The sequence below is a fragment of the Amphiura filiformis genome, chromosome 3 (genome assembly GCF_039555335.1).
Source record: "Amphiura filiformis chromosome 3, Afil_fr2py, whole genome shotgun sequence".
NCBI classification, from domain to species: Eukaryota; Metazoa; Echinodermata; class Ophiuroidea; order Amphilepidida; family Amphiuridae; genus Amphiura; species Amphiura filiformis.
In genome coordinates, this window is record NC_092630.1 from 36,986,155 (window position 1) to 37,011,036 (window position 24,882).

The following is a 24,882-nucleotide window of genomic DNA, read 5'->3' on the forward strand; positions in this document are numbered from 1 at the left end:
CACGTGAATGCGTCAACCAATCATATACAACCATCTAGATTATTATTTTGCTAATTAATTTACCTTTCTCGATTTTTAACTTTTGGTGATGAATTAATTCAAAGCAATATTTATTGACAGCAACTGATGTTTTAAAAATGTATTTTGTGGCATTTAGAATATTTTAATTATCGTCTGCAATCGCTATCGCTGTGATAAGTATAAATGCAAAAGCGATGGGCGATGCCTTGCAAAATTTGGCGATTGCAAATCGCTTTTTCAAAAGCGATTAATCGCATCGCTCGGCGATCGAGTATAAATTCAGCTTTAGTCTCATTATGATAGCAGCTTTTTTTAATGGAACTGCTATCAAAATCCCTCTAAAACTCCATGTGCGATTGTCTTATCACTATAAAAAATCATATATTTGGGTCAAGTGAAGTATAGTCTAGAAAACATATTTACCTAGGTTTCCTTCTTAGGCCAGTTGTTTTAAATTTCTATGTAAATACGCATTGACATTGTCGGCGAATTTGGCTGACTAGCAAATGTGTTAACTAACTAAGCCTGCCTGGCTGTGGAGTTTAAGCTTACCTGATTTAAGCTTTAACTTACATTAAAAGGATTTTTACATAACAATCTTACATCATAGCCAATCGTTAACATTTCCGAAACTCATCCAAAGTATAAAAACCGCACAAATAAACCTACCTTTTGTTAAAAATGAACAATTTAGGGCAAAACTTGGGACTGTATTCCAAATATATTATATTGACAACTCGTCGCCAGTCTGATGACGGGCTACCGTTAGCATGTATTTCTAGAGAAAAGTATTCAATTTAGTTATGTTTTCAACAATTTTTCAGTAGATTTTAACATACAAAATAGTCCCTTTGGTAAGTAAACAATACTTTTAAATTAAAATTTTGAAACAAAGCTCTTCAGGTTTACTGCAAACTCAAACTTACAACTTTGATCTCATTTTAGAGACATCCTCTTGATCAGCTGATTGATTGATTGTTGCAGTGCAGCGGATGGATGTTCTGTGCGCACCAGAAAAGACCACATTGAACTCATTTTATGCACATATTTTGTCCATGAACTGGTAAGGTTTGTTCGAAAAACTAACGAAGACTTTTAAGCAGTTGTTTTAGCTTGATCATATTTGAATTTCAGCAGCAATTAAACATGTTCACTGACTGTGTTTGCATGATCTGATGATGACTGCTGAATTCAGCAGGCATGATGATAAGGCCAAATAAAAAATAAAACATGTTTCACGTCCCCTCCCGCTTCCTTTTTTGAGGTTTCTTCAATTTTATTTTTATTTTTGAAATTCAGTTATAAACTTTTCAAAAAATATGTCTAGGAAGTTGGGATGCTTTCTATAGCCTTGTTAAGATACAAGAAACATTTTAGGAAGGTTTTGTGATCATTAGAGGGATGTAACTCTCAGAACAACAAATAAAAAGGGCCTCCTCCTTTTCCAGGCATTATTGTATGTATACGGATTATGCGCTAAAACAGCTCTAAGTATGGGTATTTACACCAATTTTGCGATAAAAATAGAAAATAAAAGACCCTCTTCCTCCTTTTTTTCGAAAACCCGGACGTGAAACATGTTTTATTTTTTACTTAGCCTAATATAACTTGGATAGTCATTTTGTAACGTCAAAATACTAGTTTCAGTCTCAAATTGAGTATTTTTAGTATTTTTTTTCTCACTGAAACCAATTAGAAATAATGAGGCATGATCATGACATCATCATGACACTCTATAGGTATGCTAGGTGAATTCAAATTTGCCATCAAACTGCATCATTTTACATATCAAATTAAAGCCCTTGAGTAAGGGGTGGTGCAATAATTATGTGTACCCCGAGGGGATGAATTATAGGGGGCAAAGATTTTTGGCAGGCCAAAGGGGGGCAAGCATTTTTGGCAGGTCGAAAGGGGGGTCAAGCGATTTTTGGCAGGTCGAAGGGGGGGGGCAAGCAATTTTTGGCACAGATATTTTGGGCACCGTTTCTATATTACGCCCTAAAAAGGCGTGGAAAAGCGATTCTGAACACGTTCAAATATGCAAAATTTCCTGCTAAGCTGCGCTCGCATTAGGCCGTATAAAATTAATGTTTTGGTTCTCGTCCAGAGGATTTTCATGAATTGATGAGGAGGGAGGTGTTTTTTTTTTTTTTTTTTTTTTCAATGTAAAATTAGCATTGTCGGTAGTTTTGGTCTTCTCCAACAGTGCTCGAGGAAGCGATGAGGCCCTTTTTTTTTTTTTTTTCAAATGTGAGATTCTGAGGATAAACCCCTAGAGTACCACAAAAAGACTTGGAAGTGATGCTTGTTCTCTAATAAACTTATTCATATGTATGAAGATTTCATAAATCATTCCAAAGTCTAAAAAATTGAAAAATCTAAAAAAAAAAAAAAATCTGACAAATCCCAGAAATTGAGGAGGAGGGGCGAGAACCAAAATATTAATTTTACACGGCCTTATATGTTAAGACAATTTAAGGTTTTAAATTCGGGTTCCCCAAAATCTTGCATGTGTAAGGGGGGTTGGGGGCAAAGATTTTTGGCACGTCAAAGGGGGGCAAAGGTTTTTTAGCACGTCGAAAGGGGGCAAAGGTTTTTGGCACGGCCAAAGGGGGACAAGCGATTTTGGCAGACCATTGTGAGAATTCACCCCAGGGTACACATAATTATTGCACCACCCTAAAGAAAGCCAAAACTGAAAACATTTTGTCATAGCACTTTCTGTAACAAAGTTACATCTTGTCAAAGATTGACTTTCATCAAAAAGATTCTGCTAGCAAAATTCCCCAGAACGGCATTTAGGGGTGTTTCTAGATCTTAGTCTCATGGCGATAGCAGCTTTTTTTAATGGAACTGCTATCAAAATCCTCTAAAATTCCATGTGCGACTTGATTATCACCATAAAAATCATATATTTGGGTCAAGTGAAGTATAGAAAACATATTTATGTAGGTTTCCTTCACCGACCTATCCTCGAAAAAAATTCAAATTTCTATGTACATGTAAATATGCATTGTGTTTGGGCCCCGGTCTCGGCGAATTTCGCTGACTAGCAAATGTGTTAACTAAGGTGTGCCTGGGATACCTACACTCTAGCTGTACGTACGTAACCGTAATTATCGTGTGCAAATTTGAAGCTGGAATTCTTGAGTATTAAAGCTCAAGATTTTTTGGCTTATTACTCATAACATTGTAATATTGATTTATCATAGCGTGCACGCTTTTGGGCATCGCACTGACTCTAGTTGCCCGTTGCGTATTAATGCGTTTAAGACTGATGCACACTTATGTGAACTTGCTCAGTGAATGTGATGTTATTATACTTTGATCAGCTCATAATTGGCGGGACTCATAACATCATGGATTGACATGGCGTACACAAAGCTGGGCACAGCACATATGGGAACTGCGCTCTGTGTATTGCGTGACCGACCGAAAATAAAATTGTTCACTTTGATTTGTTGGGAGTGGCCTTCTTTTCCTTCTTTTCCTTGATCTTAGCTTTTTATCTAGCTTTTTAATAGGCTTGAGCATTTTGTTTGAGCCTGCAGTATCCAATCATATCCATGACCATTTAAAACAAATTTAATAGGCTAGAGGAAATGTGTGTTTGTATAAAATTGTTGAAGCATTTTTGAGTAAAAGTTGAAAACCTAGGTATCTATACTAATTTGGACCGCTGAATTGAAAAAAAAAAAAGTGGGTGAGCAAGCGTTATTTTGAGTCTTTGACCATCAAAACAACCCCAGAAATGACTACATTGGTGCATGTATGACCGATGGTTGCCTGCTTATGTGCCAAAACATGTCAAAGGTCAATTTTCAAGTTGTACAGGGGTCAACAAATAAAGTTTTCATGAAACTTTTTCCAAATTGTTTGTCTACAATGTAGCTTCAAGCTGTAAGTAAAGGTTTCCACCCGGGGGGGGGGGGGCACTCACATATTAAGGTGGTACAGGTATGTGTGGCAGTCTAGGGTCCCTTTTTCAGGCTCTCCGGCAGTTCCTTAAGCCCCACATTTGAATCTGCTCCAGTTCTTTGAGCCTCAAACTCTGACAATTGTAGCTCTTTAAGCTCAAATTTGGAAAAAAATTAGAAATTTTTTAGCTCAACAGCCTATAATTTGGCCCAAATTTCAGTTCTTCAAGCCCCTATTTTGCCCGAAAATCAGAGTTAGGCGCTCATGCACACCCCTACCAAAAATTTAAGTTGAGTGCCCCCGGGTTTCCACTTCCTGTTTTGTATAGTTACTTGGGTAGAACTGAAAACCGATTTAACAGGATAATTGCTAAACCTATAGATCTAACTTTTTTTGCCACGTATCATATTTCTTATATACATCAAATTATAAGTACATGTATATGTAAACATTATAAATATGCCAAAAAATCTGGTTTGAAAAGATTATTTCATATTAAAAAGTACATGTACATACCGTATTTCGTCAATTTTAGAACGATAATTCCTGTTAAAATCATTAGGTAAACTTAAAACTCACGCTAAAATGACGAACTATGAACTAGAAACACTGACTTCTGGTTCACTTCCGGGTTTCCAATCCAGAAAAAAAAAAAAAAGTGACACTATTATCGACCATGTGTGCAACTTGGTAAGCTTACTACACAAGATAGCATGAAAATATCGGCATTTTTGAAACATCTTGGTTGAAAAAAGTGGTGGGGGCGTTTATTTGAGGGGGCGACTATTTGACGAAATACGGTATATAAAATTAATGGCTTTAAAAACAAATTGCTCTACTGATTAGCTATACTTTTTTTGAACAACCATTATACATGTAATTCATACCCCGGTATCTTACGTGTATCTTGCTTTTTGCAGGTTGTAGTTTACATAGCAGCATTTGTAGCAGTGTAAATGACTCTGTCATAATGGCGACCAAACTAGCACAGTGGTTGACAGCATTAACAATTTTCTCTATCACATGGGCTACAGTAACATTCCAATGGGTTCCAGTACCACTAGATAGTGCCGTAAAAGATGTAATCCTCCTGGTAAGATTAAGAAGCTTATGAGCTTCAAAATAAGCTTTAAATGAGCTGTCAGAAAATTCCTTCCATATTTTTCAATGTGTATGTGAGTGACCTGAGCTTTCAATCAGGTTGACAAATTTTTAAGGCAAAAAAATGATCCTGCTACGGCTAGGATCAAAGGTTTAGGTACCGTATAAATTATGATGAAAAGGTCTCGCCACAAATTGATTGTTAAATAAATAAAATATGAAGTATGATCTTGTGTCTATGGAAAGTTTAATTCCCCCCTTAAAAAAAAGAATGCCTTTGTCTTTGAACAAATTCATTTGGATTGTTAGATTTAACTGTTAACATTGTTCATTTTATGCAAATCCAAGAAAAATGAAGATGTTTCACCACTACACTAGTGGTTTCTTCAGACTGGCAACTCATCACATCTGACTGCTTCCTTTTATAGTCATAGAACCGCTATAGAGTGCGTGATGAGTTGGTCAAAGATGTTGAGTGAGTAGGCCCCCTCGTCCTTGTTTAGAGTGTCTTTTCCTTTTCGGCGTATCCAGATGGCTTCTTTCAGCCACCTAGTAGTCTTGTCAGCTTCTCTATCGATGACTTTTGAGTCCTCCCAATTAATGGAATGATTAGTAGAGACAACATGATCAGTGATAGCTGACTTGTGAATGTCTGTGATAGATGACATGCGGCTGGCTCTTGTGTAGGGCTTCGTTTCAAATTTCTCCATCTTTTTGTGGTGCTCTTTGAGGCGAACACCGAAAGGGTGCCCGATTTCTCCGATGTAGGTACTAGCACAATATAATTTTTGAGAAAAATGCAAAAATAGGCACAAAATTGTGCAGGGGTGTAGTACCCCCTTAAGTGAATATAAATGTATATTAACCAAGAATGCCCAATGCTATACATGTGTTGCTTAAGTTTCAAAATATACATTTTATACATTAAGTATTTAAGAAGTTGATTAACATGATTTCTTTCTTTTTTTCTCTGTTGCAGTCCCCTATTTACTTACTTATAGTCTTTGCAGTAAGTATATATATTATTTTGTTTACCATGTGTGATCTGATCAAGCAAAATGAGTTAGATGTCATGAAATCAATTTTCAGTTTGCCCCCAAAGAGAGCATGAAGGATCTTTTGCTTTCTGTTGTATTAGGTAACTATAAATGTTAATAAAGAATTTAATGATGTGGTTTGATGTGGATTTCAGCCACAGTGTACACTGTTTTAAGTTATGTTAGAAAATGGAAATTCAAAATATCCAACTCACTTTACTTGATTGGATCACAGATGCAAATGACATATTCAGCATGTCTATTTTTTTATGTTGGTTATTGATAAACAGATATATGGTGATACATAGAGAAAGCTCTGTCTGCAATAGCTGCCAGGTGTCAGTGTGTACAATAAAGAATACAGAAATTATCCAAATGTCTATGGGGCAGCTATTGCAGATAGGGCCTTCTAGCTGGTCCTAAACCCTCATAATGTGAAGACGGAGTCTTTTGAGCACATGCTGTATATATGTATCATGCACTCTAGTTTGCCTTTAGAGCAGTGTTTAGTTCTTCTCAATAAGCATTTGATATGTGGTCGTGTGTCTTGAGCTCGCCACCTTTTTTTGACGTTACATTTTGCCAAAGTCACCTCAAAACAAATGATGATATCTCTGTCAAGCAAGAAGTCATTGTCATGCTTGTGGTCTCATTTTGTTGCTAAATAAAATGCACTTTCAACCCTGTAAAAAGAAACACTTGAACTTTTTTAATACTGACACTGTGCTTCATAGAATTCAGAATGGGCAGGGTGGCGGTGGTGGGGGATGTGGTGGTGGGGGATGTGGTACACACAAACTCTATGGGATTGGTATTTTTAGTGCGTAATCTGCTTCTGTAAAGGCTGTAAATTGGATTTGGACTCTATTTAGCATCTAAACGACTCACGGCCCTACAGCTAAACAATTCTACTATTGTTTTTAATCATTTATGATTGGTTTAGTGTAGAAAATACAAACTTTTCCATACAAAACTACCTGTTGTCATATTAAACACTGTAGTAAGTAATGCAGATGTCTTCAAAATCTGAAAGTTACTGTAAAATTTTAATTACTTATCCTATCATAGTCAAAGTATAGATTTTCTGAAGGGAAATTTGACGAGGAATCTAAATATGGACAATTTTTTTTTTTTTTTTTAGGGGAAAATGTTTAGGTTCAAAATATGTTGAAATGTAAAAAAAACTAACATACTTTGGGACACCCTATGTTCCGAGATTACCAAACAGCTGTGATTTTGGTTTCTTCCGAAGTCAGTTGGCTCTCAATTTCCTCTAACCAAATGAATGTTGTTTACTTCCAGTTTATTACTGTAAGTTGGTAATAAGCATTGCATTGAGTGACCTATTTTTTATCAAAATCTTTTTTATTCCACCCTGTATAACTTGCAGGTCACCCTGTATAATGAGTTGAAATGGATATATTGGAATTGCTGATGCCGTCAGCTTTCCAAAAATGTATATTTTTGCTAGTTTAGGGTTGATGATTGTCGAGATAATCTAATTAGAAACCCGGTTGGTGTAAAAATTCATAATATTTGTCATGTAACGCTAAGGGTGGCGAGGTCAGGACACACGGCCATGTACAGTACATGTTCCTTCATTGCATCATACTTTCTATTGCTTTTTCTTTTTTCTTTTCTTTTTCTGGGAGAGTAAAATCAGTAAATCTGTATATTTGTGACTGTAAATTAATTAGCTGAAAGATTGTGAAAAAGTTCTGGCCTGATACTAGCCTCTTTAATCCATCTCTTTTTCTGGATGGATAAATCTTGATTTTGGTTGGTGAGCAAATTCATTAGGACTGTTCATAGTACAATTGTTAGTTGTAAGTTCATACATGTATGACTAATCCAGTAAATGTTCCACTTACTTGCAAATGTTTCAAAAACTATCAGTTTTCTTTTTCGAAGCTATCGTCATTGCAACAATAGCATCGTAAAAGAAAACTGATAGTTTTCAAAATGTCTGCAAGTAAAGTTGAAAATTTATTGGACTAGTCATATGAAATTACAAGTAACATTATTGTATTTTGATTGGTATGGGCAAAATATTAGAAGGATTGATTTGTTCCAATAATAATGGATTTTTTTCTGTTTTTCTTTCATATATTTTCAGTGTTATTCATTAGCTACAATAGGTTACAGGGTATATACATTCAATGACTGTGAAGGAGCTGCTGAAGAATTGAAACAGGTGGGTACGGATATGAAAGGAGGTTTGTCCAAGCAACAACTTTTTTTCCATCAAATTCAAGATTTGAGTATCAGTGGAAAGCTAATAATATTGTCGACAACAGTTTTGTAGTTTTGTAGCCCTTATAAATGGAAGTAGTCTTAATGGTGGGTGACTTGCTGACTGATATGCAGCAGCCCATGATTTCTGAAGAGCATGTTTAATATGATACACTGTGGGCTAGAGAGACAAGGGGAGGGAGTGAAAGAGAGATCAGGGAGGTAGAGACATTGGCATAGTCAGGACTTGTTCAGGGGGGCAATGCAACTTTCTAGCGGGAACAAATTGATGAAAATTGTCAAAAGGACTAAGAATCGTTAATATCAGGGCAGCATCCGGGGGGACTCAGACAGAGGCAGTTGTCCCCCACGGCTACGCCACTGGGTATAGAGAGCTTTCAGAGAGAGGGGATGGGAAGAGGAAGAAAAAGGGTGAGAGAGAGCTTTGAGAGGGAAAAATTGAATAAAATTTTAGCACATTTTGTTTGGATGAATGCAAGATGGTCGGAAGTGCACAAAGCGCTTATGACATTGCATCAGACCATCCAATTTTATGCCAAATTTGCTTTTATTTGAAATTATGAGGTCATCTCACAATTATGTGTCATTATTTTTACAATAAGTTTGGTATTTTCTCTAACCTTTTTCATTCTGCACAGGAAATTGAAGAAGCAAGAAAAGACCTGAAGAAGAGAGGATTCAAGTTTTCATGACACTTGTTATCTTGTAGATTTTTATAATTTAATTTTTGACTCTTTTAGGAAGTACTGCTTAGATATATAAATAAAATCAATCTTGTGATGATGGGATCCTGTATATTGTCAGTTTACCATAACAATTTCAAGGCATATAAAAGAAATTTTGTGTTTACTTTCCCCACCCACATTCCTTCTGCCACCATTTCCTTTTTCTTAACTATTATAGTATTTTGAATTACTATTAAAATACTATTTTGTGAGGAAGCCCTCTTGAAAAATACATAGAAATTACATCATTCTTTATTGAACTTATGGGTACCTGATCACTCTTGGCCACACCCAAGTAGAATTGTAATTTGCAGGTGTCCTGCTTCAATTTGTGCAGGTGAGGAACATACTTTTATGTAGGGTTATTATATAGTTTGATCAGCTCGTAATAGGCGGGGATTGTTGGACTTTTACCAGTAGACCCATGTTAAGAGTGCTATTACTATTAGTTGACCTGTCTGGTCTATATTTTATGTGATAAAGAAAGTAGACAAAGTATAGGACTTTTAATTTGTGATGCTTCTGGCGAGATGTCACAAGACAATTCTCAAAATAAAATATTTTGATATTAATCTGCGATCTTATAAGGCCCGCCGATTACGAGCTGATCAAAGTATAGGGTAATATGCAGGGGTACCACATGATGACTGTCTTAAATATAAAAATACACAAAATCAGTATCCACAGAGACCAAATGAATGTGTGTAAATCTCTATAGTATGTTTTATTTGTCAACATGTGTAGAAATTTGATGTAGATTGTGTAGCAGTTTGTGTAATTTATAGGTGCCTATGCATGGGACTACTCCTGATTCCAGGTAAAATATACTACATGGTACAAGTACATGTATATACATTCTGATTACATTCAAACATGGTTCAAATTCTCAGATATCTAATGATTGAATAAAAACAATAATGTGCGCCCATTCTCATCATAGTATTTGCTTAGACTTCAGTGTTAAATGAAGTAAAATCAGTGTTATTAATTACTGTTATTGTAAGGAACCATAAAAATGTTATAATTTGTGACCCCTGAAGCATTTTTGTACATTGTACTATGCGCATAAAAAGAAATTTAAAGCCCTACACTGTAATGGCTTCACACAGCCATGATGCTAACAGAAAAGATGATCTTCTCTGCTGTTTCCTAATATTGAATATAATGTTATTTACCAGCTATGTAGCTATGGCAGGCGGTGGTGGACGGCAGAACCCTGCGCTCAGATTTAGAGGCCACCACTGATAAACAATTAAAAGCTCTAGCACCCAGCACTCAAGTGTCAAATGGTGCAAAATCACATAGAATTTGGCCACATTTTTTGTATTTAATAATTTTTTTTGGAAAATTAAAGGAAGAAGAAAGTGTGTTATTCTAACAAACAATGTAAAGTATTGAAATGAAGTTAAGCACATCTTGTGTCATAGAAGGTATATCCATTCCTACAAGCCCATGAATTGTCAGCAGGCTTAGTTTGAAGAGAAAATTAAAGATACACGTACCACAAAAATATCACCTTACCGATTATTGCATATAGTATCCATCAGTTTTGTTTTTTCAAACACAAATGTATTTAAGAAATGTAGGATTAGATGAATTCTGTTAAAGGGGTGTGACCGATCGATAGCCACTCCACCACTTGTCTTCAGTAAATCTGAGATTTTGGTAACAAGAGGAAGCTCATAATTTGTTTCATTTCCCCAGTAAAATAAACACCTGAGTGTATGTGTTACATTGTACATAGTGTGATCAAAAATGTGGTGAAAATAATTGAAGACCAAAATAAAAAGACTAGTTTGCGTATGACGTCCTGTCAACCGGACTAAAAATGCCACACTGCGCAGGTCAGCAACCAATCACACCGTGCCTTTGCCCTGGCTTCAGACGCAAACTAGTCTTTTTAATTCTATATTCAATTATAGTGATAACCACACCAGAAGTGTATGTACTATCCTATGAGGCATTGTTATACATAATTTTGCTTGATATCAAAACCTCTGCAGCAATACAACTCGCAGTTTGTAAACATATTGTTACAATGGTAGGCCTCAATTATAGACAGAAAACAGAAATGGTAGGCCTCAATTATAGACAGAAAACAGAATATGAACATATTGGCACACACACCCCTTTAATCCCCATTCAGTGGTGTGAAATTGGAGAAGTCCATTGCTTTATTATTCTTGGACTACATTAACAATACCTTAAGTATCAAATTCAAAAGTACACTTGGTATAAAAACAACAAATTTAGTATTATTTTCAAGCTTATTTTTTTAACTCCGTATAGCTACATCGAAATATCAAAAAGTGACATTGTATTACAGAACAGTAGTCATCTTTAAACTGTTAAATGATGGGTTTTCATTGGGGCACTTTCGATATTATATTATGTTACCTGTATTTACCACGGAGTAATAAATGTACCTGATTCTATTTTGAAATCGAATGCTAGTAATAATCAAAATTTAACTGTAAATTGTAATCGATTGTTAAATGTGTATTAATTGTCTTTGATGATGAGGGCAAAGAAGGGTAATAAACAGATGGCATTCATTTGTATCAGAGTTTGTTCTTTCAGTTCATTTTCCCTTGCAAGTGTAAAACTCATGTAAAAGTGTTGCGATGGCGTTATTTGTACACTAGGTCATAATGGTGATTCAGTAAGCGGAAGTATTAATGTAAAACCGAAACTCACGGTTGAAATAAGATTATGTATTGTTTTGGCTTATCTTGCAACATTTCATATTTATTCATGACCTTTTTGACGATACCTAATATCCAAAGTGTTCAAAGAGTACGTAGGCCTACTTTCGGTTACTATATAGAATTTTTGGTTTGCTTATACCAATTCTAATTTTCATAATCATTTTAACCATAGGGCCAGTCAGTACAGATTGTCCCAAAAAGATCTTAGTACTTGGATAACGAATTATTTTAAGACAAAACTTATGGGTTTTTTTACGGCACAGTGTTAAAATACATATTAATCTAAAAAGTTTTTGCCATCCGGGTGTTACCTACTGTTAAGATCTTTTGGGATTGTACTCCCCGAACCCCAAATGTTTTAAGGTGCGTTTTCCATGGGACGGTCGGTTCCTCAATATGCGATATTTTACGCTCAAATAACCGCCCCTCGAAAGTTCGTTATGCTCTTAAATTTTGCTATAAACATTCAAGCATAATTCGCATTTGACACTAAATTTGACACTACTGGTATGAACGGTTTTTGTCGGAATTTGCAACCAATTCTGGATAAAAATCAACAAGAGATATAAATCGAATTTATCCCTGTACTTTTTATACTTGACATATACGTACATGTATGAACCTTCAGTTTGATAATACATTTTCCTGCTAAGGAAATTTTGTTTGTATAGGCCAACATTTTTGCCGATCCCGGGCGTGCATGTGAGTTGGTTTCCGAATTTCGAGGTGACTTGATAATAATGTACTAAAGTTCAGCGCCCGGGTCCAGTGCCTAGGCCCAATGAAGTGATATTTTCAATGGTACAGCAGTACAGGGTGTCCCAGAAAAAAGTGTCACAGAAGAAGTGAAATTTTCAATGGTACAAGAGTACTGGGTGTCCCAGAAAAATTACCGGGTGAATGAATTTGGACGTAAAAAATCTAAACATCAGTGTGTAGCCCATCTTATTCTGCATCTTATACACCAATTTTACTGGAATCGGTTGACTGATTGCGAAGAAATGGGCGATTACATAATGTATGCGTCAATTCACTTCATTCCAAGTTTGAAAAAAAGATCATTCAAAAGATATGTCAATGGGCTTCATATTTTGTTCTGTGAACCCCTTTTTGTTCTTTTTAAACAATCTGTTTCTTGCAAAACATTTTAGGTTTTGTTCAAATTTGAAAACCTACACGATATTGCAAATGAAAGCTTGCATGTAAGATGATGCTCGGTACTTGAAAATATCTTTTTGAGTTAATGTTGATATTAATGTTGCATACTATTGCATAAAGAATTCCAGCTGCCTTTAAAAAAATCTCATACACATTAATGTTTTTGGAATATTTACAAGAAATTCTAATACAAAGTTTTAATCTTTTAAAACTTCAATATTAATGCTGCATGCTATCAAAAATCACACGTAAAGCTGTAAGCACTTAATCATTGTCATTCCGGACTCAAATGTTCTTCGGAAAGTTAAAATACCGGGTATAACATATTTGCACACAGGCCCGTACGATTATGATTATAAATTATGATTGGATTACATAAAAGCCATGCAGGACCATGTTTGAAGTCCCCAAAAAGAGTGCTGATGATTTTGTTCTGGAATAGATTAGGCCTACTCGTCTTTTTTTTGTCTTTTCGTGTTTTTTTTAAATATATATTCTTGCTTGTTGTTTAATGTTGTTGTTAATGTAGATGATGTGGAAAATAAAGACTTTATTTATTTATATATTTATTTACTCCCGGGGCAGACAGAGCAGTGTGATTTCGCTAAAGCAGCAAATCTAACAACTAATCGGATATAAAATTTTTCATTGTTTTGTAATGAATATAGGCCTATTCCTGTTAATATGATATTTACTCCAGCTTTTGCGCGGTTCACTGTATCTTACTTTTAAAACGACTGGCCGAGAGTCTGTAACCACAGTGGTATAATTATTCCCTTATTATCAACACTTGAGTTGACTTTCTGTTTGATGTGCAGTATAGCTTCCAAAAAGGGTTATACATCACACGCATTATCGCACACCAACAAAGTGTAAAAGGTCTTATTTTATGCTTCAAGGTTATGCTGAATTGTTTCAAAACGCTGCAATGATTTGTAAACCACTCAACATAATATCTGAATGGGATAATACTCGACAACCGTGCTAAAATACTCGACAGACTAAACTAAACTGATCATGCTGTAAGTCAAACAGGTCTACCAATAGTAGAATGATTGATACCACGGACGTTGCACTGGATAACTTTTTGCAAGAGGTAAGGCATTATATTATTATGATGGGAACATATTGACATCATTAGCATGTACAACTGTTTTAATCAAATTCATAATATATACAGATGTCATGTTAAAGTGTATAAAACCAGTATATGACAATATTTGTATTACCATGCAGTAAACTTGCTCAATATCGTCATCAATATAGGGAAAGCGCTTTCTGAGTACTTCCTCATCAGCTTGATCAGTGAACTGCACGTTTTAGGGTCACTTTTATTTTAGCGTCTGGATTTTGTACTTTCTGCCCTGCTCTCTGCCACCCTTATTATATTGAATACATTTGACAAATTGTACAAGTAGTGGCATAAAAGCGGAATTCCTTAAGGGGGGTTTTAAGTACTTTTGCAATGTAGTATATTTCTGTATTGTTAATTCATTTCATTTATACGGATTTCCACGACCTGACCAGTTACAATAGCTTACAATAGTGGAATATAACCAATATACCAAGTAGTTTAATAAGTGGTATATACCAGTCAAATTGTTTTCCTCAGGAAATTGGGTACAATATTGTCTGGTGCGTATGTATTGTGACGGTGATCGATCTGAAACGATTGCTATCTTCTTCAAATAGGAACTGAGACATAGCTAATCAATGAAATGTGTCAAGCTAATGCTACACACAGTAGTACCTGTTTTATTCGGGCCTTCGGGGTTTTATTATCATGTCAGTAATTACTACAAGTTTCAAACCAACAAAATTATCTATATTATATTTAAACTAGTCATTCTGCATGTATACAGTTTGTATACTGTCGCGGTTGTTATTATATCGGTATTCGGAGGTTTTTTAAACATGTTAAAAAAGATACACTACACTTCACAAATGGCCAAATTCTGACAAGCTTGTCAAAAACTCAGTTTTGAAAACTATTTCTATTGTCGGATAGTGGTATAATTTGTGACAAGAGTGCTATTAATCAAAGAGCTTCTAAACTCAAAAAGTGGGAATATATGACAATTTCTTAATTTCAACTTTTACAATCAGGCTGATCAGAAATGATATTGAATAATTTGATATTGTGTCATGCACGCATGATCGACATTCATTTTGTATAATTAAAAAATTCGGTGCTTTTTGGTATGTCTACCATCTGGCATGCGTATCGTTGATCCGTCATTTCTTGTAAAAACCCGTTTTAATATAGAGCATCTTATATCTTTTATTTTTATAAAAATTATTCATTGTCAAAAGCAAACACTGTGGCATAGGGCAGATGGCGAAGTCATAGAAAAATTAAAAAAAGAAAAATCAATTACAGTGACCATGGCAACAACATTGTTAAATCACACGGCCTGTGATTTTGCAACAATGGCCATGCCTGATATACTGTAGACATATATATATTGAGCAAACGTAAAAAAATAGCATTTTTTAGACTTACTTAGAAACCATAAAATTACATGCGTGTAGGAACATAGAAAAAAAATAGAGAAAAAAAGACAATGCGTCAAAAATGTACCAAAAAATAAAATATAGCAATCAGTTTAATATCATCATATACAGACCATTATTGAAAAATTAGGAGGATCGGTGTACATTCTAGAATTATATTGAAAATTATAAAAGCACTTGACCTTTGTTGTTTTCAGTGAAAATGCACGTTAAGACATGTTTGATTGACAAAGGGAATATATGTAATTACAATTTTGATAAATTATCTGAAGGTTAATTGTTATTTACTTCATGCATGTCGCTGTCACATCGGCAATTACAGTAATGTACAATCACAACGTATCATCACCTAATTGGTATGGATAAATGGTGCAGCAATTTCGAGATTTTGTATTTTTTTCCTCCAAAAATGTAGCTATTAAAACCACATGTGCTCAAAAATAGTATTTTTATTCATATTGGTTTTATGTGTTGTACGTCCACATATTTTAAATGCCGGTAATTCTGTTAAAATAATAGACATGTACTTTTTTCAGACAATCCATTTTTTGCTTAATTATTTTCACAATTTGGCTGCGATTCAAAATATTGAAGTAGTGTCCATGTTTCCAAACGTATAGAAAATGTTGTCTATTTATAGCAGGCACATAATTATCTTATTTTTGAAAAGAACACTAAATGAATCTGATTAATAGCAAGTCAGAAGAAGGCTGTATGAAAATGGATTCGTTTTATATGAATCATAGAACAAAACTATATCCAGCTCTTTCCATCATTTGCTAAGTACAATATGTGTAGCTAGATATTTTTATATGAAATGACGGGCCTAACATTTAGTCCCTTTATAGCCATGATTTTCTTTCCAAACGGTACGAATTTCCAAAATTTGGATCTCTTTGAATAAACAAAAAAAAATCGGCCTCATGTAAAAAAATTGAACTGATTTTAAAATGGAATTTGGACCTTCGAAAAATTATTTTTCGCCAAATACTCGGATAATTGTTAAAGTTAATTCTAACATCTATACTCATGAATATGGAGGGGTACGTAAACATCCCCTGCATAATGATTGTCCTGTATGAAGAGCTCTCAAGAGAAAAGGGTTCTTGACAATTGAAAAAACACCAAAATTGTTCTTTCTGGCCTTTTCAGAACCCTTTTCAGGTCTAAAATTCTTGGTTCTACACACAGGACAGCCCAAGAACTTTTTTAGGTACTACTTATAACCATTTGGTTTCTAAGAGTGCACCTCTATAATTACTGGTCTACTAGAACACAAATACATTGCGTTTGAATCATCACTGATCATTCATTTGAGCAAAAATGAACACCTTGACATTATGAACCTTTAAAGCCGGTACGAGTATTTTAACATATGACGCGTATATTATACTTAAAATATTGTTGACTGCACTCGTGAACTTTCTTACAATATTATTTCCGCATTCCCCACACAGCTTTTTTAAACAAAGCATTTGTGAGCTGACATTCCTAATTATTAGATACATTTTTCTACTTTGCACACAGTTAAATAAGTGAGGTATCTATTTTTCTTCAAAATACATTTTTTGCTTCAAAATACATTTGCAATGGTTTGGAAATTCAAATTAGCTAAAAATTCAAGTATTATTTTTTTTGTGAAAGTTTGCTGGCCCTTGAATATCGCCTATTAAATGGTGGCACAGTTACGATTTTGTCACTTTTCTAAACTCCTGATATGCAAATTATTGTTTCCCTGAACACTGTCCTCTTGATCAAATTCTTGGTTCAACGTCGTCCGTTGCAATTGAAGTATTTCCCACAGTGTAGTAGTTTGCCATGGTCATCATGTATATCGACGATTTTAACCACTAACCAATGCACTTTTGTACAATTTCTCTTTTCAGATTTAGATGACTTGACATCAAGATGGGATGTGTTTGCTCCAAAGAAAAGGGCAAATCCAAAAAGAAAGCCTCTAAGATCTCGTATACACCCGTGAAAAGTGAACAAACTAAAATCGCTACTCCCAAAACTGATGGCAAATATCAGAAACTAGATGCACATGATGACGACGGCGATCGCAAGGAAGGGATTCTGAGTGCTTCCATTGAAGATCTCAAACTACTTGGCAAAGGAAGGAAAGGAAGCGGATATAACTTGCTGCCGTCAGAAAATGATGATGAAGATGAACATTCTCACCACTCAGATGGGGACGATGATGATGAGAATACAAGTAACAATGAAATACACATTCAAATTGGAGAGACTGATCCAAAAGAAATAACGGAAATCAAAGATGAAAAATCCGATATCAGTGGCCATAAGAGAAATGACATTGGTGCCAATGACCCTATTAAAGAAGACGGTAGCATCACTAATGTTGGTGAAGACAACTTAAGTAAATCTAAAATTGATGATGCTACGCTGACGTGCGAAGTTGTCGAAAGTAGCAACGATGATGGTGAAAAAGGTAATGACTCAATCAAGGTTGAAAATGCGACGAACTCAGTCGATGACAGCAGGGATGCTGAAAAACTGAATACTTCTAGTAAAGCTGCAGAAAATGTCGTCTCGAACTCTGGATCCAAACATGACGACGCGTCAATCGCCACAGACAACCCATCCGATACCAACAATGTAGAAGAGGACATTGTAGTGGAGCATAAAGCTGGTGATACCGCGAAACTTGATACCAAAGACTCTGACGAAGGTGTAGAAATTAACATCAGCAATGACATTACCATCTCACAAACCGAAGTAGAAGATAATGCAAATATCACTGTCGCCAATGTTGACGCTGACATCAGAATCGCTGAAAATACCAGCATGGTGGAAATCAAAGAAGTTAGCAGTGACAAAACACCCAAAGACGACTTACCAAGTATAGATACCAAAGCTGCTATTGTCCCTGATGATAGTAAACCATCGTACTCTGCTAATACCAAAGACGTTTCTATTGTTGAATCTACTGCTAGTATAAGTAACTCTTCAAAATGCACCAGTGACGTCTTAAACGTCGAAACAGAAGGTCACATCAGCAATGGCCAATCCTACTTCAACTCAGGCAACATAGAGATCAAAACTGATGACGATCAAACCACAGAACCGTCTGTTGCTGTTGAAACTAGTGATATCATTAACGCAGAAAAAGTGAATGATTCTACGGAAGATGAAGCTGGTACTGAACACGAAGAAGTTCAAGTATCACTTTCGCAAGATGATAATACAACAGAAATAACACTAGAAATAACAGAACCAAGTGATGATAATCAAAACGATCTTGAAACACAATTCTCACCCCCTCAGCAGAACGTTAGTGATCCCCTAACCAAAGTAATAAACGGACACGATAGCTCAATGGCTGAAAATCCTGAAATACAGAATCCGGACGCTGAAAGCAATCTCCAACTTAATAATGTCGCTGACGAATCTCCCAGTGACCATGGTGAGGACAACAAAGACGAAACTAATGTCAATGCTGCCGACGCAATTGAATCAGTCGAGATGAAAAACATTTCAGAAGAGAACGCCATGGAGAACAGTCGGTCCTCTCAAATGTTAGACGCAGACGTAGAGAGCACGTTGTCGGACAATGACCATGACATCGACAACAATGAGGCTCAAGATCAGTCATTGAGCTCACTGAATGACAACGATGACAACCATATTGTGCAAAACGGCAATCACGTGAAATTCATGGACGAAACAGAACGCATTGAGAATAACAATGAATCGTTTAACAAAGATCAACGTAATGGGATTGATAATAATGTGCAAGAAAAAGATTTGACTTATGAAAAAGCTAAATCTGCGATCGATGCATCGCTGCAATTTTTAAAGAGCTGTAAGGACCCTGCTTCGGATGAATCATGGATCTTCATGAAGAGATTAGCTGTAGCAAGTTGCATTGTCTCTTCCATCAGTAATGACACAAGGAGACATCTGGCAAACCACTTGGTTCAAACAGGCTTTGCACAGCTTTTTGTCAATATATCACGTTATCTTCTTGCTAATGTAAGGGACTCAAACTCACGTACTCGCAAGGAAGACAATTTGAAAGTAATGAAAGGCACTTGTACGAATTTCAGTACCGGTAATGAATTTGAACCGCTCGTTTGCGAACTAGCTCGCCAGGGTGCGGTAGGTTTGCTGTTTGAAGAACTGGATAAGTCTTTTCCACCCAAAAATGATCATGAACTCTTGCATGTTGTCCACACTTTGAACATTTTGAGCAACTGTGTAAGATGTACTAACAGTTCCATACGTCAGACGTATCGCAACGCAAATGCTGTCAATATTCTAATGCAGTATCTCAAGTCAAATGAGATCAAGTTGAAGATGGAGAGTCTGTCCATCTTAGCTTACGTCATGGATGACAAAGAGGGTGACATCCTTGGAAGAACAGACGGATACATTCCATGTCTTATTGATGTGTTGAAGCAAGCGGTAGCTGCTGAAGATTATTACGTCAATTATACCATTGCTGGTGAGCCATCTGGAGATGGAGTTTACGGACTCATAGATACCATGAATAGGCTTGTTATCAATGATTCTTGTAAGAGAAAGGTGGTGCAATGCGATGGTATACCGCCAGTTATTGAGATACTACAAATACAAGGACCAGATGCCGATGACTCTCAACTAGCTGCATTAGAGACCTTATGGAAAATTGCACTCATTGAGAAGCACCAGCAGATTCTTATACAGCACATACTGGACAGCAATGTTGTCCCAAGTAAGTATACTTCAGGTTGTCATCTTCTAATATTATCGCCCTTGTGACCTGTGAAACCTGTAATTCTGTAACATTGTGTGAGGTATTTAGATATAGTCAAACATTACCATGCGCTATCTTAGAATGTTTCTTTATGGTCAAATACTTCTCTCTTGTGTAGTTGTGGAACCTGACGTGCCAGCTCACGCACCCCCTCCCCCCGCTCTTGCTATTGTTATTTATAGATCACCTTCTTGATAAATGGCCTAGCCTCCTAGATCCTACCTGTCTTGATGTGTCTCATCTACCTGAATTCTCCCATATGCTCAACGTATCCAGAGTTTTGACGAACCTATTATTGTTTTGTTTCGTAGGGCATTTGTAGGAGTTTTTTTATTTACCAGTGCATTGTTCATTGGTGACAATAAACGATCATGATTACAAAACAGAATTTGTCATTTAGGTTCAATAAACACCGCCAATGTTATGGTAAAGAAACATATTTTTTTCTAACATATTTACATCAAATATCATCTAGTCTTGACAGGTATGCAGTCGACTTCGTTTCCACCATCGTTACGCAACGCTAGCACTGGACTGTTATGGAAACTTGGTCTGGTAGACATGACTCCCAACGTCAATAGCATCAATGATGAAGGACAAACGATCTTGCTGAGTTATGATGTAAGCAACCAGAAGCAAGCTAGAAAACTCCGAGATATATTAGTAGCTGCAGGTTTCAAAGTGTGGATGGACGAAAATAAGACTGGTAAGTTTGCATGTAGTTTAAACTCCATAACGTTACGTGTGCCTTACAGAAAGTTTGCATTTTCACCTCACAACTTGAAATACCCCTGCGGTTTTTCTGTTACATTATGGTCAATATAACCTTGGGTAGTCGCTGACATTCGCCTGAGCCATTTTATTGTTAAATGTTGACAGTATTATATTCCTGCCATACTTCCATGTCGCCTGCCGCTGCAGTAAGCAGCATGACGTATCAGCCAATGACAGGCTATGATTGTGTCCAATACCGTTGCGTCACGACGCTCAGCGACAAGACAGTATGAAACTAGCTTACTATTTGCCTAAACATTGCTAAAGAAGTCATTTTACCCATGGATTTTGTTGAAAAAGGCGGTAATATTAAGACACTTGTAACCTTATGTAACTTTTAAAAGTTACTTGGCTGTTGATGTAGATTGTCAAAATATGATATCTCTGGAATAAGAAACAAAAGCACAGATATGGTTTCTCCCATCTGCAGGTTTTCAAAAGCCATAATAATTATATTTGACGTGGAGCTCTACATAATGGCTCGAATTCCAGATGGTTGACCTTAATGGCCTGTACTGAACATTTTGAACATCTCTCTGAAACATTTACCAGAGCATATTTAATAAATAATTTACATTTTCGTTCATTTTCAACAAGATATTTTCTGTAACTGGAAAGTGTGTTCTATGGTATGTGACGTTTTCGTACAGAACAAAATGGCAATAGCCTTTAATGTCATTACTATTTTTTTACAGATGGCAAACTCTTCACCTCCATGGTCAATGCTTTGGGAAGTTGTGCTGCTGTTCTCTTGTGTGTTTCATCGGAATACAAAGAAAGCATCTATTGTCAAACAGGTAATATACGGTATTAAATATGATTTCATCGGCTTTGCGATTATAGGTAACCTGTATTTCCGGGAACAAGCATAAACGGCACTAATAATCACTGAAGATACTAATCATATTGCACATACGTATCCGAACTCCAATAAGTTTGTTACCCTGCTAACCTAATAGCGCCAACAATGGTTTCAGTGAATCATTCAAGGAAAGGAAGTACAAGTCGGTGGGCATATCGCCGTTATTCTAAACCAACATTATTAGTTCTACAATGTATTAATACCAGTACCGAGTACGTGACACTTCCGTGAATACAAGCTAATACAATGGGAGTCAAAATGCACAAATCCGGGCACAACATACAACAGAATAAATTTGGCCGCATCATGAAACCTTTGTATTCTTTTTAAGTATTTACCCTCAAAGCTTCTGATCTCTGGTGTCTGATCAATGTTGTTGTTTGTGTCTTTCTCTCAGAGGCAACCTATGCTGTTGAATTAGGAAAACCAACCATACCGCTAAGGATAGAGGAACTTTACAAGGTAGATGGGTGGCTAGCATCTTTGATTTCAACACGTCAGCAATTCAAGGCGTATTCTGATGACGCCTTAGAAGAAGATATTGAAGAACTCATTGAAGAATTGGTGGAATGTGGGTGCATTTAGGTTGTAGACTTGTAGTTACAAAAGAATCATTGATAGGGCCTAATCTCGCGTCTTTTTTGAAGTGCGGCATTGTGAATATCCGAACAGCATCGGGACAAACTCGCTGTAGAAGTAGTGATGTAACAGAACTAATTACCATAGCGATGGGTCAAAACTATTTTGAATGTATTGCCCTGCACTAGTCGTACGCTGTACCTCTGCATCGCACCAAAAGATAATGTCAAAGAATGGTATAAATACCTGAAACCCAATTCTAGAGAATTTCGCATTATGCTGAGTCCATGTACGTTTCACTCTCTCCTGTACGATCATGTTTTTGAAAAGAGCGGTATTAGTAAATCCATGATTGTACAACATGAGCTCACAAGCATGACAGATGATGAGTGCAGCCTGCTAATAGTTTGGGACAATTCAAAAATTGTTTTGACCCATCGCTATGGTAATTAATACTGTTACATCACTACTTCTATGGCGAATTAGAATAATCAGGGTTCACAGCTTTCAAACCTGTCTGTGAGCTACATTACATTGTGTATACCTCAGATTAAGGGCCCCTCCACTAGATACAGACAGAACACTCTCACGGTTCATTAATATCCAATTCTACATGTACCACGGTGGAGAGTTGAAATATAAACCTAATCTACGTATGTTACCAATTAAATATGAATCTACAATGAAATTTTAATTATTAGGATATTTAGACCGAACTGACACGGTAGCAGATGGCACGGTATTTGAAGTTCAACGCACATTGTGGTAGTGTTAATGAACTTAATGTTTTAAAAACCGAACAAATATGATGATCACGGGCCTTGTACATTAATATTTGCAGCAAGCTACAGGCATGTGCCTGTTTTGAAATTTTATTATTTCAAATGTTTATTTCTACACTCCAAACACTTTATACCCATGGAACACACAGTCTTGCCTTCACTTTGTTAACATGTCCCAGAAGCTAAACATTAGGCTACCGTAACGTATCAAATTCATAAACATCAATGTTCATTGGCTAGAATGGCTAAATTATAAAGTAAAGGCAAGAAAGTGTTTAAACGCTTTTAAAATACTGTTTTTGCAGTACATGTATATGCCTTTAACAATGTACATGTACGTATGTTATGCCATTGTGCATTTTACTGATGATGTGACTATTAGAGTGCAAGGTTTTGCGCCGGCATTTTGCGTTATCTATAGACATTTTTCGTAATTGACTACTTCGTTGCAATTGGCGGCGTTTGGCTCTGGTAACTCTAATTAGGCCGAGCAGAAAACTGTACGTGATCCGTGAGGCCAAAGATTTTAATCATCCTCCCAATTATGCAAAGTTAATTAGCCAAGTATCCGTAAGGACTATCAAGCTGAGACTGGGTATAGGCCTATGTAGTCAAGTTAGCTCAATCGATAAGGCGTTCGACTATGGTGCGAGAGGTTGCGGGTTCGAACCCTGGTGGTGCCGAGTTTGCTCTCGTGTAAAATTGAGCTTGAAATTCCCCTGGACAAGGAACTCACTGCTAATTTGTCTCGTTGTAACCCGTACGAAACTCGGGGAGCTGATCCTGGTTGCGATGGTTTTATGTGGAATGTCTAGGGTGTGCGCTCTTGAAGCAGCAAAAGTCCCTGAATTGCTGTTTAATGGTTTATGGAATGATGTGTGGCCGTAGTGATCAGCGACAACCTGTAAAGTGTGCTGAGGCTTGTGGATCAACGTCTAGGCGTTGTGCCTGTGCGTAGCGCACTATAAATCACTGCGCTTTTTTTTAGCATTTTGCTAATTTTAATCGGCATAATTAATTAGGGTTAATTTCTTGTAAAGTAAAAAGAACTCTTAGAGCCTCTAATTAATTATGCAGATTAAAATTAGCAAAATGCTAAACGTAATATACTTCTATTTTACTTGTACTACATATGTACCAAGTTTCAGCTAGGTAGTCCTTACAGTTACTTGGCAAATTAACTTTACATAATTGGGGGTATACATACATCTATGGCCTTGCTTTCAGTTTTCTACTCGGGCCAAATTGGGAGTTAGCAGAGCCAAACACCGCCAACGGCAACGAAGTGGTCAATTACGAAAAAGGTCTATAACACTAGGCCATGATTTTATTATGTTGAATATTTGTTTGTGTGTCGCTTTTAACGGTCTCAGTGGTTCTTGGAGAGGTGGATGTGTGCGGCAGAATTTGGGTGGTGCGCATTCAGGCTTTTTTGAACAAGTTTGGGTTACAATTTTCAGAAAACTGGTTTACAGATGGTTATGTTTTTAAATGTCCCAGAATTGGGCAAATTGACAGTATCTAATGTTGAACAGAAATAATTGAATCAGTATAATTTTGGGCCTCTTCCTCGTCAAATTTGGTATATTTTTGGTATAGTATTGGGTGCGTTTTCGGAATCTCAGAACTACATTCCTACCCAATCCAAGACCAAGAACCTCTCTCTGGGCGGGACGGGGGTAACTGTGACA

The 24,882-nt window shown here is 36.3% G+C and overlaps 2 protein-coding genes across 2 annotated transcripts; both read left to right on the top strand.

The window, feature by feature from the left end:
• Positions 1 to 987: 987 nt before the first annotated feature.
• Positions 988 to 11,299, top strand: LOC140148448 (dolichol-phosphate mannosyltransferase subunit 3-like). The gene is made up of 5 exons (XM_072170396.1): positions 988 to 1,084; positions 4,860 to 5,032; positions 6,020 to 6,049; positions 8,194 to 8,271; positions 8,969 to 11,299. The coding sequence occupies exons 2-5, from the start codon at positions 4,910 to 4,912 to the stop codon at positions 9,020 to 9,022; spliced, it is 285 nt and encodes a 94-aa protein (XP_072026497.1). The 5' UTR covers positions 988 to 1,084; positions 4,860 to 4,909; the 3' UTR covers positions 9,023 to 11,299.
• Positions 11,300 to 13,677: 2,378 nt separating this feature from the next.
• On the top strand, positions 13,678 to 23,247 carry LOC140148449 (uncharacterized). Its single transcript, XM_072170397.1, has 5 exons — positions 13,678 to 14,017; positions 17,322 to 20,152; positions 20,670 to 20,900; positions 21,664 to 21,765; positions 22,228 to 23,247. The coding sequence occupies exons 2-5, from the start codon at positions 17,344 to 17,346 to the stop codon at positions 22,413 to 22,415; spliced, it is 3,330 nt and encodes a 1,109-aa protein (XP_072026498.1). The 5' UTR covers positions 13,678 to 14,017; positions 17,322 to 17,343; the 3' UTR covers positions 22,416 to 23,247.
• Positions 23,248 to 24,882: the final 1,635 nt, after the last annotated feature.